Source organism: Amblyomma americanum, chromosome 1, assembly GCF_052857255.1.
Source record: "Amblyomma americanum isolate KBUSLIRL-KWMA chromosome 1, ASM5285725v1, whole genome shotgun sequence".
In the NCBI taxonomy this organism is placed as follows: domain Eukaryota; kingdom Metazoa; phylum Arthropoda; class Arachnida; order Ixodida; family Ixodidae; genus Amblyomma; species Amblyomma americanum.
This window is the reverse complement of record NC_135497.1, coordinates 50,390,111-50,409,529: the sequence shown is the minus strand read 5'-3', so window position 1 is coordinate 50,409,529 and position 19,419 is coordinate 50,390,111. Positions and strand designations below refer to the sequence as shown.

Sequence of the window (19,419 nt, the reverse complement as noted above, 5' to 3'; positions counted from 1 at the left end):
ATGCAGACGAAAGTGGGAAAATGGTCTCAAGCTATAATTTCGGCGCTCACTGACTATGCACTACGTAGCTGTTGTTCCGAACCACTCCATTGCGATGAAGAGCCGTAATCAACTAAGTCCTTGCGATTCTCGACGCGCTCGTCCTTCATCGGAAGGACGGTGCTGGCCCATAATAGACCTATTGCCCCTTGACGTATTTCTGGCCTACAAGCTTTTCATTCATCCGAAGCTTTCCGCGGCGGTGTGGCGCCGTTGTCGGCCCTGGGCAACCATTGGCGAGTGGGGCTGCTCGTGTTTTCAATTCATTCTAAGCATACCGATGCGATGCCGAGGTGCCCATGTGTTCGTTATTCACCCGAAGCACTTCGCTGCGGTGCAGGCCCGTAATCGACCTAGGCATGATGTTGCCCTGTACGGTAATCTTTCATCGAAAGCACTCCGCTAAGGTGCCGGCCTGTAATCGACCTATACCACCTAAACATGCTGCCCCGCGTGTTCGTCATCCTTCGGAAGCGTTCCGCTACGGTGCCTTGCTTAGGCCACCTAGACATAGCAGTGCCCCACGTGGCAGTCGTTCATCCGAAGCACTACGCTCCGATGCCGTTTCGCAGTCTACGTAGGCCTTAGACCTTGGTAGGTCACCTCCCTGATCGATGGAGACTACTTGGAAGAAAAGAACCCTCATCCGACGCGCCGATTGCTCAACTTTCTGGTGCAAGAATCCCGATACCCTCTGGTTTTTGCAGAAGTCATATAGGGCGTTTTGCGAGATGTTCGTTGTTCGTCAATTGGCTAGACCCCTCTGCGATTCCGAACAAGACTAGAAGGATGCGGTGCTTAATGTGTCAGTATGTGGTATCGGTGTGTTAACAATATAATAATCGGTCTTTGAGGAAAGGAAATGGCGCAGTATGTCTCATATATCGTTCGACACCTGAACCGCGCCGTAAGGGAAGGGATAAAGGAGGGAGTGAAATAAGAAAACAGGAAAGAGGTGCCGCAGTGGAGGGCTCCGGAATAATTTCGACCACCTGGGGATCTTGAACGTGCACTGACACCGCACAGCACATGGGCGCGTTAGCGTTCTTCCTCCATAAAAACGCAGCCGCCGCCACCTGGGGATCTTTAACGTGCACTGACATCGCACAGCACACGGGCGCGTTAGCGTTTTTCCTCCATAAAAACGCAGCGGCGGCAGTGCACGTTAAAGATCCCCAGGTGGTCGAAATTATTCCGGAGCCCTCCACTACGGCACCTCTTCTTCCTTTCTTCTTTCACTCCCTCCTTTATCCCTTCCCTTACGGCGCGGTTCAGGTGTCCAACGATATATGAGACAGATACTGCGCCATTTCCTTTCCCCCAAAAACCAATTATTATTATTATTTTTAACGTGCACTGACATCGCACAGCAGACGGGCGCCTTAGCGTTTTGCCTCCATAAAAACGCAGCCGCCGCGGTCGGGTTCGAACCCAGGAACTCCGGATCAGTAGCCGAGTGCGCTAACCACTGAGCCACAGCGGCGGGTGTGTGTTAACTGCAATCACAGTTTTTATGCAAGAATGAAGTCGTGGTGCCCAACATCAGGGATGCTGTCACTCATGCCCATAATGCAGCTGCTGTATTCAGCCCTAATTACTTATGCAAAGCCTCTTCGCAGCTCGCACCAAAGGCCAAGACAGCGAGCAGCTCCAGGTCCACCCGTCCGTCTTCTGGTGTGACCGCTCAAGCAGAAGACATAGTTGAACTCAACTCAGAAGCCAGTCGGCGAGTTTGAAATGGCACAATAGTCACCTGCCACTATGGAGCCTCCTGCAAAGCCGTTTCTTCCGGGGCCGATGGCACCGACGACCGCGTTTTGCGCTCGCGACCGGGAGGACAACTGCCGGGAGATGGCGCTGCGCGTCCATTGTCTGGACTCCGGCTGGGGCACGCCGACAGCGTCTCAGCTTCGGCGGCTTCTCGGTCTGCAGTGCGCCGTGGGCCAAGTGGTGGCCGGAGACTGTGGCGAGGTCGCAGTCTACGAGAGCCCCACTTGGACGGCAAACGTGACGCTGCAACTGGAGCGGTCACCCAAGGACTCGTTCATGCATATCGTACTTAAGTGGTGAGTGCGCGACAAGTACTTCTGGCTTTCCCCTTAGCCAGTCTTCGGTCGGCCTCAACAATCATATTGTCAGAACTCTACTGTCGCGTAAGTTGAGAAACTCCTCATATGCGCTGACATGGGTCCAAAATTCGGAGGTTTGCAGATTTGTGCGCACTGGAACTAAGGTGACTGCAGTGCCTTTTGAGCAATGCAGATGAATTGTGAAGCACTGCTCAGAATATGGTGATCGAGAGGAAGAGGTTGTAGAGCTTCATAAACAACTTACTGCGCAAATTATTATCGGCAACTCCGTCTATTCAGTCTCAGAAATCAGGGGGGTGGGGCGTGTTTATGCAGACATTTCAATTCAAAATTTCTTGCCTGGTGCAATTAATGAACTATCGGTTTCTGCGGGCTCATAGCCGCCATATTGAGGTGGCTAGGGTGGTGAGAGTACCGCCATTTGTGTTCGAACATATGGCTTCTTAAGCTTGTACCAGCTCTTGGTTCCGCGCGTCAATTTTACATTCACTTCCGCAGGTGCGACCAATGCCAGAACGCCTCTAATAACGGCGCGGCTGCGGGCAAGTCCGGCCCGCCAGAATGGTGGCTCGCATCCGAGGAGCTCGAGGAGTCCTGCGACCCGTACAGCACCCAGATAGCCGCGGAGCACAAGGACGTACCCGTAAACGCGTTCGCCCTCGGCTGCTTCCTCGGGTACAACACTTTTGTGGCGCACTTTGACAGCACCTACACCATGCCGCCTCCTCCATCGCCACTCTCGTCTGCCAAGTCTTCGTCCTCCCTCTCCGGCAAATCAATGTCTGTGAAGCGGGGAAAGAAGGGAAGAGCGGTCAAGTCTAGCTCCCCTTCAGATGGAACAAGCTCATCTGCGAAGACGTCTTGTCCCAACAGTGAGCTGACCTCATCTGAAGGCTTTAAGGTGAGATGATGTTCCTGTAGGGTGTTTTCTGACGGCGTCCGTCCAGAAGTTTGAGTTATGACAGTGGTGGTTGCATGGTGGAAGGTCATGGGAATAAACTGCATTGCAGTCTGTGAGGACATAAAGTGTCGTATACTAAAAGCAGCGTGTTTTTCTGCTGGGCAAATAGTTTCGATGATGCTGAGAGCCCCAGTCGCAAGAGGGATATGAGAAGGGTAGTCAGGACTTGTCAATGCATCATTTTTCTGGAAGGCAGTGGCAGCTCATAGGCACATTAAATCTAACCCTTTTTTCCTGGACAGGTTTTGGGTACGTGATGGCAAAGCAGAGCTTCGGGCCTGGTGGTCACGCACTTTGGCACATGGGCCCCTTATCCATTCATCTGGTTCCTTACATGTCTAGTTGGCTTGCTTGGCGCGCAGCCTAAATTGTTGTGGGGATTGAATTCTGCGAAGAGCGGCTCCAGAAAGATTTAGAAACACTAGTGAGAGGGGAAGGGAGAGTGCTTTACACTGCGTGGATGATTTCAAACAACCAATTTTATGTACTCCTTCCTGTATCAACGACCTGCAATTCGTCGTCCAATTTTTCTTACGGTGCAGCGATTTGGGGTGACGCGGCTAGGTTGCATGACATCGCAAATGATGAGGAAATGTATCCTCAGTCTTAAAAGAGGACTCTGAAGGGGTTTGATATACTGTGCTTACAGTACATAAAGCTCTTCAAGGGTCTGGAACGTATTAGCCACGCTGCATGAATTGGCAAGTGCAAAACTGTACCAACATGGATAGGCATACTTAAAAAGTACGGCAGTTTCGCAGTCGGAGCGGAATAATTCGGTTTAGGCCCTTCTTCTGAATGCCTTCTCTTCCACCAGGTGACGCAGTGCAATGCGCACTTTGAGCACTGTTCCAATGGGTTGTACCTGTACTTCGTGGATGTCCGCAAGCGTAGCTCCACGCTGTTCCGGCTGCTGGTGCGGTACTCGACCATCTGCCGCATCATTCTGCGCAAGACGTCGCCGACATCCACTATTGTCTACCTGCAGCTGTTGCACCCGCCGCTGCTTTACAAGGTGTGCGCTGGCAACAGCGCCACCAGCCAGTGCAACCGCGAGGGCGACTACCTGCCACAGGTGAGCAGCGCTATATCGTTAATTGCTTTCAATGGACTAAAAGAAAAAACCTGCCGACAAACACACTCCTGTACTCTTACGGTTTCCCCTTCCGCTACAGTTTCCTTTAGTCGTAGAGTTCTACATCACTGCGTAGAAGGGCAGCTGTGGGGCAACACGCAAAATTGCAGGACTGCAAGGAAAGCTGTATAGAAAACTGGACCACTGACTGCTGTGGTGAAGGGGATGGTAATGGGCGTAAAACGAATTTAGGCGTCACCGGACTTCTGCTGCTTAAAAGAGCGCGGTGTAAAGCTTCACGACCACTACCAAGAGTGGACATACATCCTTTCGCTTCTGCGTCCTCTGCTCCTTGTGTACTTTCACTCTAACCGCCTAGCCTTTGTTTTCCAGTTACTGGTATCTGAATTTTTTTTTTCAACCATGTCCCGCTCCCCTTCTTTCTCGAGAGGCAGTAACGGACATCGGGGAATGGGAATCCACACAAAAATTCCAAAACGACTACGCCGGTATGCCAATAGTTTAATTTGACGGGGCAAGAGCCCATATATCCTTATCCCATTCACAGGGCATAGTGATAGTGTGGCAGTACAGTCGTGACCTCACTGTTTTTTGCTACACAAACATAAAGTTATGACAGTGGTGGCTCTAGAAGCTCCTTCTTAATACAGCCATTAGTGTAGATGATGGGCGCTGAACTTAGGTCAGTCATCATCATCAGCAGCAGCAGTAGTGTAACTGTGACAGCATAGGACAGAGGATTTTGCTCTTATCCCCAATTAACCCTGTTCTTTGCAGCTGCGATCACCTTATCTCTGCAAACTCCCTAATTTCATCCGCCCATATTAGTCTCTGTCTCGCACTGCTACACTTGCCTTCTCTTAGAATCCACTCTGTTACCTTAAGTGACCATCCGTCATCGTGCATTCGCATTACGTGCTCTGCCAATGGACTGCAATGCTATTCTTGATTTCTTGATTTCAACAAGAACATCAGTAACCTGAGTTTGTTCCTTGATCCATGAAATAATAATAAATTGATTCGTGTCAGCCTCAAAATAAGCCGCACTACAGCTTGCTCACCCACCACCTTTCCTGTCGCAGTTCGACCTGTCCGACACCACCCCGTGGGACCGGGCCGTCGAGTTCGGTGAAGGACCCTTCAAGTGCGGTTCCGACGTTCTGGGCAGAAGTCGCATGATGCGCCTGACGCTCAGTGGACCACGCCACTGGGCACCTCTCTGCAACCTGATCCTGCGCACGCGCAAAAACGCGCAGGTTTTTTACGCGCCGGTGCGCGAGCTGCTTGCGCGCGAGTTGAAGGCAGTGGCCAGGCCCAGCGTGCAGGACTTCGGCGTCGTGTACGCCTTGCTCAGCGTCTGGTCCGAGAGCTTTCAGGTAGGGATTTAACTCATTGCGTGGATTTCTTGTAAGCTCTACCCCAAGAACAAAGGTCAAAAGCTGACGAATTAGAAATGTTCCAGGACGTCGGCGTGAAACCTTCGATCCTCTTGAACATTTCTTGTTCTTGTCACTTTCAAACTTCTCGTTTTCTGTAGAATAAGTTAAAAGACATACAAAACAGACAGTACAAGACACCCTTTGCGTGTCTCTATACCCGTTGGAATTGGATCAAGTACATCACATAATTTACATGTACAGGACCTCCAAGATTAATGTCAAGTACGTTCTAAACGTAGCTGCCGCATGTGCTCAGTGGTTACGGTGCTCGGCTACTGACCCGGAGGACCGGGGTTCCAATTCCGGTCGCGGCTGCCACGCTTTAGTGGGGGCGAAACGCAAAAGCGCCCGTGCGGTGTGCGCTGTCGTTGGTCGTTACAGATCCCCAGGTGGTCGGAATTACTCTGGAGTCGCCTACTTCAACGTCCCTGATAGGCTAAGTCGCTTCGGGACGTTCCCCCCATACCACACTATACCATTTTAAATGCAGAATCAATAAGGATTATCACGAGTGAATGCATATTGCTTCCAAAGTAAGGGTTACTCCAATGGGTCGGATCTACGCTATTGACGGATAAAGATGGCCTTCGTTCGGGGATTTGCTGCGTTGGCGGTTTTGGCATATCGCTCTGTGCCATGACCTGGCGTAAATATAAAACTGCGTCACTATTCCATGCGCGCATTTTTGCGGACCTACGGTGTCATTTTGGGTTTCAATAGGGAGCTTCCCGAAGCGAAGTAGAATTAAGCGGGCGTACGACTCGAACGGCGCTTGAAAACTGCACTGTCGAATGCGGACGAGCAACACCTGGATTACCGCCTTTGCAGGTCACCGATGAGCTGGCGATGGACGCTCAGAGCTGCCGGGAAACGCTCCTCGAGTTGTCTGCGCGCGCCGAGGAGTGTCCCCGTGCCCTGGAAGAAGCCCTCTTCGAGATCTATTTCTCGCTTAGCCAGGGAAAGGTGAGAGCCCGGTTTTTCAGGCTGGCTTTAACAACAAAAGCTTAAGGGCCCTCTTGACGTCCGCAGCCCGCTCGCCTGGCCTGGCGTTCAGTAAGATTTGTTTTCTGAACTATGCTAAGTAAGCTTTTATTGCAGAATTCTGTACTGAAGGCAGCAGCAGAACAGTGGTTTTCTTAGAGCGAAAGCTCGACTCTTCCCACAACTCGCAAGGTCAAGTTTACTGCGCGTTTCACCTTGAACCGGCGCAACGAAGGCGTAGCAAGGAACGTCATAATACGTAACTCGCTGTGGATTCGCCACAGCTGCGCTCGCTCCGGGCCTCTTCGCTGCTCTGCCACGTGTCTAGCAAAATGTTGCAAAAAACAGTTGCTTCGCTGGCGCTTGGTCTCTGTCTTGCCATGGATAACGCGCACCAGACCGACTCCAGGGCCAAACCATATGTACCCTTGCTTAACAATTTCTTTCGCTCGTATCACTAGGTTAAACAAGCGCTAAACCTCTGTTAGCTTTTTTTTAAAATTGAAGAGTGTAACTACAGATGTGTTTTATGTAGCAGAGCATGTTCAGTTCGTGCCCATGACAACACTATACGCGCTCGTGCGCAGTAGTGGAACCTGTTTTTTTTTATAGTGACGGTAAAATTAGGCCAGTGGCAACGTTAGGAAGCCAGTGTAACGAAATATAAAATTAAATTGAAAGAAATTACATTCAAGTTTGCAATATCCTCTTTCTTGGGAACGCGCGACCGACGAGAAGCGATGGACCTCCTCCACCATGCGGTTTACTGGGAAGCACAAAAAACGGACTAGGGATGGATTAGGCGACACAGAAACACGTTCACGAGCGCTTGTGTCCCCTATTCCGTCCCTCGTCCGTTTTTTGCGCTTCCCAGTAAACCACATGCATAAACAAATAGCCCGGCAGGTTGTTCTCCTGAACTCCTCCTCGAGTTTCCGCAAGATGAACACCTGAGAGGCACCTGCTTCTTTCCCGATGAAGTTGTTACAAGTGTAGTGCACTGTTGGCATCAGCATTCCGCCTCATTCCTTCACGACGGCTTGCAGGCTATATAGGGCAATGGTAGCGGAAGTGGGGACTACCAGAGACTGCATCGAAAAGTGGCATGCTGCTTCCTTAGCAAAGTTTCACTTGAGCCTTCCAAAGATGTTGTGTCTGCATTATTGTCGGCACTTTGCATGCCGTGACCAAGCTTGCTCACGAGAATTTTCGTTAGAAAATTCAAAGTCTGGTTTCCTGTGTCTTCCCAGAATATCGCAAAAAATGTGGATAACGCTTGCTTTCATGCATGGGAGCCACCGTTGTCGGAAATTTTTTATTGTGTGCCTGATCGTCGGATAAATAGCATACGAATGTGTGCACGCTGATATTAATATAGCTGCTCTTTGAACGGTTGCGAACAAATGAGGGGATAGGTCGTTCTATCTCTTTCACTGTGCTAGCGTACGGTGCATACGGACGTTCAGGGAGCGCTTATTCAAAAGGTCTAAGCGTAACACCACGCGGGCGCCTGGGAGACCTCTGATGTTCGTGCAGAGCTGCATGACATGGTGTAGACTGCGCTGCTTTAAGGTGGCTACAAGTGCGCGATATTACAGAACTGAACGAGGAGCTCAGTTTGATACACAAGGAACTCGGTATTAAGACATGTGATCGGTTAAAGAATGCATGCAGAAATGCAGTATGCTAACTGTGTGATAATAGGGGCACACAAATAAGTGAACGGTGTGTAGCTTAGCAATTTTGTGGAGCTTGATCTCAAGGTGTCATTTTAAGCGGAAAGTGAGGAAAAAAATTCACTTTACACATAAGAAGTGCCGGTGAACCCTGAACATAATCGTGTTTTTAAATTTTTTTTTCATTTCTTCTCGGACTACAGTTCCTTTCAATGCTTTATGTACATCAACACTATTGCCTCTTTTTCCTACCGATCTTTGTGCAACGCTTCTATATATCCAGCATATCAAGAACAGTGTCCTTGTGGCGCGGTACCGCGCAGGTGTTCTGGTTCCGCAGTGCCCTGGAGCACCTGTACTTCCGGTATCGGGCGCACCGGCAGCGCATCGACGTTTTCACAGGCTCGGTGATCGCCCAGGAGCTACCATCCCACATGGTCAAGGTGCGCAAGGTGATCCTGACGCCCACTCGGCGCGTCTACATGCCCCCTCAACTTTTGTGCAAGAGCCGCCTGCTTCAGCACTGCGACCCAGATTACGCCCTGCGCATCGTCGTGCGGGACGACGATTGCAAGCTCATCTCCTTTTCGCTGGGTGCCTGCAAGGACGACTTTCTCAGCGCGGTACGCTGTTGGGGGGTTCATGATCGCCCTGTGAACAAGTAGCCGTAGCGTGCTTAATTTTTGGAAAAATGCAGTATCTGAAGTCTCAAGGAAAAAAAATGGCAGGCGGTTTAGCATTGCTAAGCACAAAAGACTGTGCGAAAGCACTGTTTTTTTCACATGTACACCACCGCCACGTAGCTCAGAGCGCTGTTGAGGTGTCCTCTTACTCGGGGATCCAGTTATGTTCCTCCCTTTACTCAAAATTGGCATGCCACCGGTTTTGAGAGAAGGAAAGGCATGTAACTGCCTCAAATTGTAGGTGAACAGCGCCGCCTATTCACAGTGCGACTGGCGTGTCCACTCACCTAGTGAGCCGGTAATACACTTGCTACCGAAAGGCTTCACACGCACAGACACCGCTGATACCCGAGGATTGCGGCTACTTCCTTTCGCACTGAAGGGCACAGGGAATCAGAATGCCATGCCACAAATCTATATTGGCAGTAGTGCTACATTTCAGTCTCACATTGATGAGCTTCTATTTGCCTATTTTAATTTGATTTCACCGTCGCTTTTTCGTTCCGCTGCTGTATGGATTCGTGTAGCTGAAGTGCAGAGGAGGGCACAAAACTGCATGAAGATATTTGATAGGAACACTGAGGAAAATGATGCATTTGATGGGCTCCTTGAAATGACAATGTAAACCGTCCATTTAGTTCCTCTCTTTTACCTTGGGCTTGTTTTCTGTAGGTGATCAAGCCTCCGCTGTCGTCCGGCCTGAAGATTGGTGGCCGCCGGTTCATGTTCCTGGGTTGCTCGACGAGCCAGTTACGCAGCCACGGCGTCTGGTTCTACGCGCACGACAATCAGGGCCGCACCGCGGAGCAGATACGCGATGGTATCGGCGACCTCTCTACCATCGTCAGCGTGCCCAAGTTCATGGCACGGCTTGGACAGGTCAGAGGCCAGTCACGTTCTTGTTGAGAGAGGTGACGGGAAAAGCGACTAAATCGCACGAAAGTATGTGAGGGAATCTCTTCTTTACGTTTAGTAACGGAGCTTTTGTTTTCAAGAAGGTTGAGCCAAGTGTCTCTGCCATTCACCATCATTCATCACACTTTCATGGCCAGGTGCATTGCGTTAATCCATATATGTTTGGATCGTATTGTAGCTATGTGAGCCCTTCATTGATCAGCGGTCCGCAGGGATCAGGCGCCATGTGCAGTGACTCATATCTGACTGTGAAATTATCCACATCATAAGTTATGCCTTGCGCGTTTTCGAATCGAATGTGGGAGTGTTAAAATGCTCCAGAGGGGGAATGGAAAGTAAGACTAGCGTTCATAAATAATTACGACACTGCACGGACTGTGTCCGGAGATCTAACCAGGCAAATCAGCCTCCTTTCGGAGTACCAATGCCTATTATGGAGGTGTTGTTTCCATTACACACTTTCTACTGCTGAGAAGGCACTCTTTAATGTTCTCTATATTTGCGAAAGGTTTCACAAATTTCACAACTCCCAGCTGCACAAACATGAATTCTGTATCACCATTATTATAGCCAGCCAGCTATGGCAAAATGGCCCATTCGGGAGACCTCTTTTCCTGCATGCAGGCTTTTTCGCAGTCGTTGGGTCTGTTAACGGTCCCGAGCCAAAACACGTCTGTGGAACCGGACATCCGCCACGCAGCCCCTGGCCGCAGCAGCGATGGTTCCCATCGCGAGTACATCTTCAGCGACGGCATAGGGCGAATATCGCACGGCCTGCTGCGCAAGGTATGTATATTATCGTCCTTATCGACAACCAGTCTAAACTTACAACCTTTGCTAATGTGTCGCTCAGGTCACCAAGACAAGCGTGGCGGTGCCGGCGGTGATTTTGCCCGCACACCAATTAAGTTGCTCCCGCGCGGGTAGCGACGAACTTCGCTGGTGCCAAGACGCTCCCGCGCAATTACTATGCCTCGGCATGAATCGACTAGAGAAATTGGCAGCATGCCAAGTAGCGGCAGGGCTTTCTGAAAAATTCATTGTTGTCACACCGCTGCCAACGCTCATACATTCGCTTTGGACACCCGGTAACTGTCCTGTGTGAGAAACAGAGATAGGGAGAGAGAGAAAACATTACCTCGAGTCAAATCCGCACTTCAAAGTAGTCATCCTCCGCAGTGTGTCTGTCCGTCGGCCGGGATCCCGAAGGTCACGGAAGCAGACAGAGCTTGACTGATGGTTTCACTTTGCACTTAACGGGGGGGGGGGGGGGCACAGTCCTGCGAGTTTTTTTTTTTGTTAATAGCAGAAGCCTTTTTTCATGCCTCGCACCTCCCACAGCCATCTCATCCGATCCAACTTCTTGACAGGAACAATATCCCAAAACTCTGCCGCCCATGATAATGCTTCGCTTCTTTTGGACAGGAGGGACCATCGCATGTCTAAATAATTTCGTGCGGGTCCTTGAAACCCCTGAAAACCCTGGAATTTGATAGGACTGTTTTCAAGGCCTTGAAGGACATGGAAGTTTTGAAGATGCTTGAAAACCCTTGAATTTTAAAAATTTTTATTTTTAATAAACATTAAGTGATTGTATATAATAAAATATCAACCCACCTGAAATCCCGCTGCGATATTGTTAAAAATAGAGTGTAAGTTTCGTACAGTCAAGTAAGCGCGTGCCTAGCGGACGCTCGTGAACGTCTAGCCACAGTGACGCTGGCTTGTTTACCGTTTACTCTTCGGGGCTGTTTACTCTTCGGGGCTCGAGCGGGGGTGCTGCGCACGAAGAAGTGGCAAGCCCGGTATCCGGCCAGATCAATGCGGACATCATGTGCACAATGTGTGGGCAGGATGAGGATTCGATAGAGCATGTTATTCTGTTGTGTAGATCACTCCACCCCTGCCAACCGAATACATGTACCCTTCTGCAGGCGCTAGGTTTCGACTCAGGTCAGCCGACAGAGGGCGGAACGACCGACAGCGAGGTGAATGAGCAAGAAGCCTTTTCCAAGGCCAGAGCGGTCGAAACAACTAAACGCCGCCTTGAAAATTGGAATAGGCTCAAGTGATGGGTGGTGGTGACGACACGGCGGGGCAGACTCTGTCGTAGCGTCCCAAAAAAGTTGGCTAGGACTTCAGTGTAAGGTCCTCCGGTTGGAAGCCCCAAGATCCAATATAATCTAATCCACTTTCCAGTTGAGTAAATAAATGGCCGCCATTGTGTGTGTGGTTGCGCGGTCGAAGCGTTACATTTTGTGCGCGTTTAGCGCTTGCGTGTGCGGTTGTATCGTCACGTCTTGAGCACGTGTAACGCTTATGCGCGCGTGTGCTGTTCCATCGTAACATTTTCTGCGCGCGTAGCGCTGATATGTGTATGCGCGGTTGTATCGCGAGATTTATTGCCCGTGTAGTGCTTGGGTGTGCGTGTGCGGCGGTATCGTGACATTTTGTGCATCTGCAGCGTAGTGTGTGCCAGTCAACGTGCGTGGAAACAATACCCGGAAAATGCAAATTTCAGAGGTCACGGCTGCACAACGACGACTAACGAGAGTGGCTTGCGTCGGACATGTCAAATCCGCACAAGGAAAAATGCAAAGTTTGCTGTAAGTGTTTCGACATCACTGCCATGGGGGAGTCGGCACTAGAAAGCCATCTAAAAAGTGCAAAGCATAGAGAGCACATGCAAGCCGCCGGGAGTAGCTGTATGGTAAGGAGCTTCGTGACGATATCTGAATGTCAAGCTAATGAACCACAGACAGCGCCATCGCAGTCGTCAAACTTGATGGATGCGTGCAAGAAGCATGGACTTGTGATGGACGCAGGGCATTTCACAGCGGATTAGCTGTGATGCTGTACACGTAGCAGGTGGCATTTTCAATGTTCCCATCACTAAGGAATTGAGAGCATCTGTGACTTCTCCAAAGAGCCAATACCGTGCCTTTTTGAAAACACATAAAAAGCAGGAGCGCGAAGATGCGAAACAGCGGAAAAAACGGTGCATTGATGAAGAGATTGAAACTCTCAGAAGGAGGAAAAAGAAACTAGAAGCCGTAGTTGCAGAATTGACAGCTTCAGCAGAATTGTATGCAGAAAAAGCAGAGGCAACCAGTGGCCTGACTTGCATCATGAAGTCGGACATCCTAAGGAAGACTGCCAAGAGCAAGCAGTAGGAGGTCTTGGACATAGACATAAAAATTGAGGAGAAGCGAATTGGGGCCACCTAAGGACTGATTGAGTGTTTGCTTTGCTTCATTAGCGAATAAATGTTTGCATCATCTAACAAACTGAAAGTGGTCATCCGTGTAACAAACAATGATGAGAAGTGGTTGAAAAAGGAAATATGCTGTTGCCATCGTTTTATCCGAAGACAAGTTTCTTTGTTAAAATATTGGCTCCAATGACAATCCCCTTTTTCAGTGAATTCTCATCATTTCACGCCTCTTTCTACCGCTGAACATCTGTCTTATTTGTATTTCTAACTGCGAATGTGGTCCTTGAAAATCACGCAGAGGGCTTCGAAAGTCCTTGAAAACCCTGGAATTTTTGTCATATACACCAGCATAAACCCTGTCTATTGTGAGCAGTGGACGTGTCATCAATGTCCAAATGCTGCCCAAGTCCAATGTCTAGTCATCCACCATACATGAGATACGTTTCTGCTCCATGAACTACAGAAACCTGTGATGCATAGGACGGTATTTTTGCAGCGATATCTGTATACGAGACCTCCTCTGTGGCAGGCAGTGTCGCCATCGGTGGTGACTACTATGTCCTGACTAAAACTCGCCTCTTTGCCGTTTAGAAAGTCCAGGGACGGTGCTCTCGGCAATGTGTCCTTTGTGGTTATGATGACCCAGCGGATCTGGCCATTGTGACCCTAATTACGTGAAACACGAGCACAACGCCAGGAGAAAGCTTGTACCGGTACGGAACTGGTTATCTTGTAATCCCGCAGCTCCCGCATAAGACAAGGTCCTGGCGGTTTTCCTATTTTTGTTAAAATATAATGTATGGAGTGACCTAAGTACATAGCCGTTCGTAGAAGCCTTCATTGTCCGCCCTTCCGCAGGTCCACCACGCCTTGGAGCTAGAGGAGGCTGAGGAGCCGTGCGCTGTACAAATCCGCTACGGTGGCTGCAAGGGAATGCTGTTGCTGGACCCGACGCTGAGCGGCTGCCGCATCGTCTTCCGCGAGAGCATGCGCAAGTTCCACTCGGACCACTCCGACCTATACGTGCTGAAGACGAGCAAGCCGCGTGCGTTGTCTTCATGTCCTATGACCGCGACCATCGACAGAAAGCGCTTAGAGAAGCAGTTGGACACAGAGACACATAATTCTCCCATGCTCTCTCCCGCAGTCCACTATAGTCGGATGCAACTGAAGAGCGAATCGACTTTTTCCTGTCAGTTAAAGGACTCCCTTCCAGCCATTGGCGACGGCCGGCTCTCATGACCCTGCTAGCTAGACAACGCAAGGAGCGGCGTGACAATGCAGGGAGGGGACTGTCCCCGACCAAAGAGGGAGTGGACAATCTCTTTTCATCTGGCGCTTCCCGCATGTCACGCTAGCAGGGTCATGGAAATCTGCTGATGCCATTGGCTGGAAGGGGGTCCTTTTATGGGGGAAAGCCGCTTCGTTCTTCAATTGTATCCGACTGCAGTTACGCTGTGTCCTAGTGGGCTTGCGCTTGGCTCCTTATGAGCATCTTAGCGAATTTTCAGGGATCCATAGTTCGGGGTGCTGTTCCACGCTTACAATGAATTGTCGTGCAGAGTATCCCACAATTTCTGTTGAAGTGTAGTGCCGTTTTTTCACGTGGCCACGAACAGTCATCGAGAAAAGTTTACGTGAAGCAGGATTGTAGACGAAATTTTCCTCTGGGTCAGATAAACCTGATAACTGAAAGGCCAGAATACGGGAGGGGTACTTATTCTCTACCCACTGGAATGAATACCAAATGAATGGATAGCGACGAAAGACTGCTTATTTGTGCGAAAATTTAAATGTACATTTGCCTCTCAGTGTTGCACTTACACAGCGGACTTAGAGCTTGAAATTTTCGCAGTCGTGCACTGTTCTGTACATTGCTCCTCGCTACCACAAGTAGACAGAAAGCATAGTCATCGAGCCACAGTATGATACAAAGCATGAAAGGGCACGCCTTCCTTCTGCGGTGCATGTCGCTGATTCATTAGTGAGGATAATACGTGACATGCATTGCAAATTGTAGGAATAGATTACTGCAACAGAGTTACATTTTGAGCGTGCTGCCGCGACAGTATATTTACGCCCATGATGATTTACCGTGCTCCTCGCAGGCGTTCTTTACCTGAACCGACACATGATCACCATCTTGGAGCAGAGCAACGAAAGACTGCTTATTTGCGCGAAAATTTCAATGTACATTTGCCTCTGAGTGTTGCAGTTACACAGCGGGCTTAGAGCTTGAAATTTTGGCATTTGTGCACTGTTCTGTACTTGGCTCCTCGCTACCACAAGTAGACAGAAGGCATAGTCATTGAGCCACAGTATGTTACAAAGCGTGAAAGGGCACGCCTTCCTTCTGCGGTGGACGTCGCTGATTCATTAGTGAGGATAATCCGTGACATGCATTGCAAATTGTAGGAATAGATTACTGCAACAGAGTTACATTTTGAGCGTGCTGCCGCGACAGTATATTTACGCCCGTGATGATTTACCGTGCTCCTCACAGGCGTTCTTTACCTGAACCGACCCATGATCACCATCTTGGAGCAGAGCGGCATAAAGGCCGAGGTGTTCCTGATGCTGCAGAACAAAATCCTCGATTCCTTCATCGACAGCATGATGGATCCCCATGAGGCCGCGCATGTGAGAAATTTTTTTCATCTTCGCAGCTTTTGTGCCATGTGTGGTGTCAGTGCACTGTTCTACGTATAACTGAAGCTCATGTACGACAGCCGATCCCATACTAGACGAATAACTGAACCCTATATACGACAGCTGATCCTATTTTAGTCGAATTACTGAAACCCATGTTCGACATCCGATCCCATTTTAGTCACATTGAAGGATGGATTCAGGGTTTTGGAGACAGGGTCAACGACCTATGAAGTGGGAAGGTGCTTGTAAACTGATAACGAAACTGTGCGCCTTACTAATTGTGCAGGTTCTCCGTTCCTACTGCGCCTTGCGTCTCCCGTACAAGGAGCTGGCCGGCGTGGGCATTGACCTGACAGTCGAGCCCTTCTTTCGGGCTCTAGTTCGCGCCGTCAACAAGAAGGTCCTGAGTGAGTGAAACACATGAGCTTAACCGCTTTTGTTCATTTCGTCGTCGGGGAAGAAGTGTAGAGAAGCAGCACCCTGGCCCTGACTTCGTCCTTTTGCCGATTAATTACGCTAATTTCCGGGATCTTTCAAAGTTATCTCAAATTTCCAATTTCTTCACCGGATCCTCCTTGTCAGTTTTGTGCGATGTTTAGCGCAAAAATAAGGTTCTTATTATGAGGCTAATGTTAATGTTACGGAAAATAGATTAAATGCTATAGGTGACACCATCGAGAACCTGTCGCTTGCATTAACCAGCCTATTGTGGTAATCGTTACAGTCGTTCCCTTTGCATCTAGCATAACCACACATTTCTGGAAGGTAGTATCTGGTCTTAAATGCCTTCAATCAGTGTCACAGTGAAAAGCAGAGATGTTTTGGACCCGTGTACGAGCCTTGTAATAGCCCACAAACGCATATACGGCAGCGAAATGACCGGCTTAACATTCAGCGAATTGACGACAAAGAATATGGTCAAGTCAAAGATTGCCCATAAAGATCAATGTTTCCTGAGGCAAAGAACTTCAGCTCGTAAAGCATTGAATGGCCCTCAGGGAGCTTGTCTGAACTTCTCTACAACAGCATGTGTGAACGACGAACCCTTGCCTCTTCACGCCGGATAATGTATACACCTTTTGCAGAGGAACTGAGGACCAAGGCTCGTATTCTGGTTCCTCCGAACTACGGGCGCACCATGTTTGGCGTGCTGGACGAGACCGGCACGCTCGAGTACGGACAGGTGTTTGTCCAGTACTCAAACGACATGCTGCAGTACAAGGTCAACGACCCTGCGACCATCCTCGAAGGTATCACAGCAACCTATTTTCGTGCTAGCAAGCATAGTGCAGCATTGTCTCAGTGCGTTTAGGCAGCACCTTTCATATTTTATTCGAAAGGATCCATTAATGTGAACGTGGTTGAAATGGTAGGGGAATAAAGTGCCCGAGTACATGCTTCGAAGGCATATGCAAACGTGCTGCGTGTTCGAGGGCTGGTGTCGCAGAAATATAGATTCTTGTAGTCGGATCTAAAAGTAGAATTCTCCGACGGTACTACCACGTTATTGTAGTCTGTATACATGAACGCACGCCTAATTTTCTCGTGTGCTGATTCTGAACGAAATTATCTTGTTTTGGCCTCGCTTGCGAGCTCCTTCTCTGGTTACGGCATTCTCATATCTGAAGCCGAAGCTAGGACTTACTAATGCTCAGTTGTCCAAGAAATGTCCCGGATATATCTTGTGAGATATCCGTGGTTTGCACGGATCGATGCTTCTATGTTGACAGCACCGGATACGCAATAGATATATACAGTGGTGAGGTACCCGTGCTTTGTGCGCAGCTAATCGCGGTAATCTTGAGGAACCGGCATCTGGAGCCGAAACAGCATACTATACTCGCCGCCAGCTTAAATGCCTATCTCTCTTTCTCGTGAGAGCGTGGTAAGACTGTGCATGGGAAAACCTTGCGCGTCGCCCTCGTAGCTTCACTGCATAGCCACAAAAAGCTGTCCGCGAGTATATCCATTTTATTCATTGGCTTGGAATGAAAGGACTATTCTATTTTCGTTACATCGCACAGAGGAGCCGAAAGGTTGACGCATGAGATTGTTTTTTTTTTCACCTGAATTTTCAGCCGAACTTTGCATTAAAGTCACTGAGTATTCCATGCACGGTGGGATACGCAGGTGACGTGATCGTGACCAAGAACCCGTGCATGAACCCGGGCGACATCCGGAAGCTGGAGGCGGTGAATGTGCCGCAGTTGCATCACGTGCGCGACTGCATTGTCTTCCCTCAAAAGGGGGAGCGGCCACACCCCGACGAGATGGCCGGTACGCACCCTTCCTGGCGCGCTCCCTGTTGACACTGTGCTATGCGGAGACGGATGTAACCGTCGCTCTCTGCGCTTGTGACGGATAGCGTGCCTTAGTTTACGTGCGCGTTAGGTCAGGGCTCTGCCAAGGCCAGGACTCTGCGGGCTTTGACTGATGTATGTTGTGAGCATAGTCACAGCGTGAGAAAAAACGTACTGTGAGGTTCCATTACCTGAGGTATAAAATATTTCTCAGTTTCTCATTTCGGCGTCGCAACTATTCCTCCACTCACTGATCTCCGTTTAATTGGGTCATTAAGCAAGGACCTTCGCCATCACTGCTTTGACAGACGGCCGGACGCAGCTTGTTTCCAATGGTACCCCTTAATGTGGTCTCTACCTGTGCTTAGGTTCTGACCTGGATGGTGACGAGTACTCAGTGCTGTGGTACGAGGACCTCATCTTCAATAACAACTGCAATCCTATGCACTACCACAGCGACCCGCCAAAGGAACGAAAGGCGTCCATTGGGGTGAGCAATATTGCTTATTTTGTGGTCTCTTAGTCTGCTTAGTCTTAGTCTGGGGGGTGGGGTTGGGGAAGGGCTACATAATTCTGGATAAACTATTTTAGGTGCTATTAGTCCAGTTGTACCGACTGCAGTGTTGTCTATAATGAAATATATTCGAAATTTTTCAGCTACATCAACGGTCAGCGGTGGAATACGACGAAATCTGAATTGTCGCTGTATTTTTAACATTGATCACAAATGGGTTGTAATGGAGTATTAATTTGCTAGATGCGGCCTTTTGGTTCGAAAAGAGGCTGTAGTCGAGTTTTGGTTCCATTGTACAATAGACTGTAACAGCGGTGAACCTATTGTCTACGTTCCGAAATTTTACTTCCGTGTAGAAAGCAGAAATAAAGGACTCCTGGCAGCTCATTTTTCGCTCGCAAGAGGCAATGCTCTTTGCTCAATGGTGACATTACCTTGCAAACCTTGCGTCTTTTTGACCATTTTAGATTGGAGCGGTGGCTTGACCATCGGACTGTGTCCATAGTTGAATAAGACGAGCTGTCGGGCTAATTGTATCATGTTGGTTAACCAGTATGTGTGTCTTGTTGAGTATTGAGGTTTACTAATATGTGTGCCCTCGATGTTAACCAATATGACTGTGTGCAGCTAAGTCGACACAACCAAACCGATCCAAGCAGATGATTATTGGCTAAGGAAATCATCCAAAATTTTCTTAGGAACAAACTTGTCTGAGTTCCGGCGAGATGCGAGTGATGACGTCAAGAGAGTGTGCAGCATGGCTCACTTTAAATAATGACACCTTTGTGTAAGAAAACAAGCACATGTAACGCATTGCCGCGGCTTTGCTAGTGTATACGTAGTTGACTGGGAGGGGACG

The 19,419-nt window shown here is 49.2% G+C and overlaps 1 protein-coding gene across 1 annotated transcript in view; it reads left to right on the top strand.

Moving 5' to 3' along the window:
• Window positions 1–19,419, top strand: part of LOC144093813 (uncharacterized) — a 35,558-nt gene that overhangs the window by 2,958 nt on the left and 13,181 nt on the right. Inside the window, exons 2-15 of the mRNA XM_077627558.1 lie at window positions 1,659–2,105; window positions 2,628–3,030; window positions 3,908–4,165; window positions 5,269–5,562; window positions 6,454–6,588; window positions 8,606–8,905; window positions 9,638–9,844; window positions 10,505–10,666; window positions 13,953–14,139; window positions 15,598–15,734; window positions 16,033–16,153; window positions 16,832–16,996; window positions 17,877–18,023; window positions 18,415–18,536. Of these exons, the coding sequence (XP_077483684.1) occupies window positions 1,801–2,105; window positions 2,628–3,030; window positions 3,908–4,165; window positions 5,269–5,562; window positions 6,454–6,588; window positions 8,606–8,905; window positions 9,638–9,844; window positions 10,505–10,666; window positions 13,953–14,139; window positions 15,598–15,734; window positions 16,033–16,153; window positions 16,832–16,996; window positions 17,877–18,023; window positions 18,415–18,536 (2,943 nt within the window). The 5' untranslated portion in view covers window positions 1,659–1,800. The remainder of the gene's footprint in view (window positions 1–1,658; window positions 2,106–2,627; window positions 3,031–3,907; window positions 4,166–5,268; window positions 5,563–6,453; window positions 6,589–8,605; window positions 8,906–9,637; window positions 9,845–10,504; window positions 10,667–13,952; window positions 14,140–15,597; window positions 15,735–16,032; window positions 16,154–16,831; window positions 16,997–17,876; window positions 18,024–18,414; window positions 18,537–19,419) is intronic.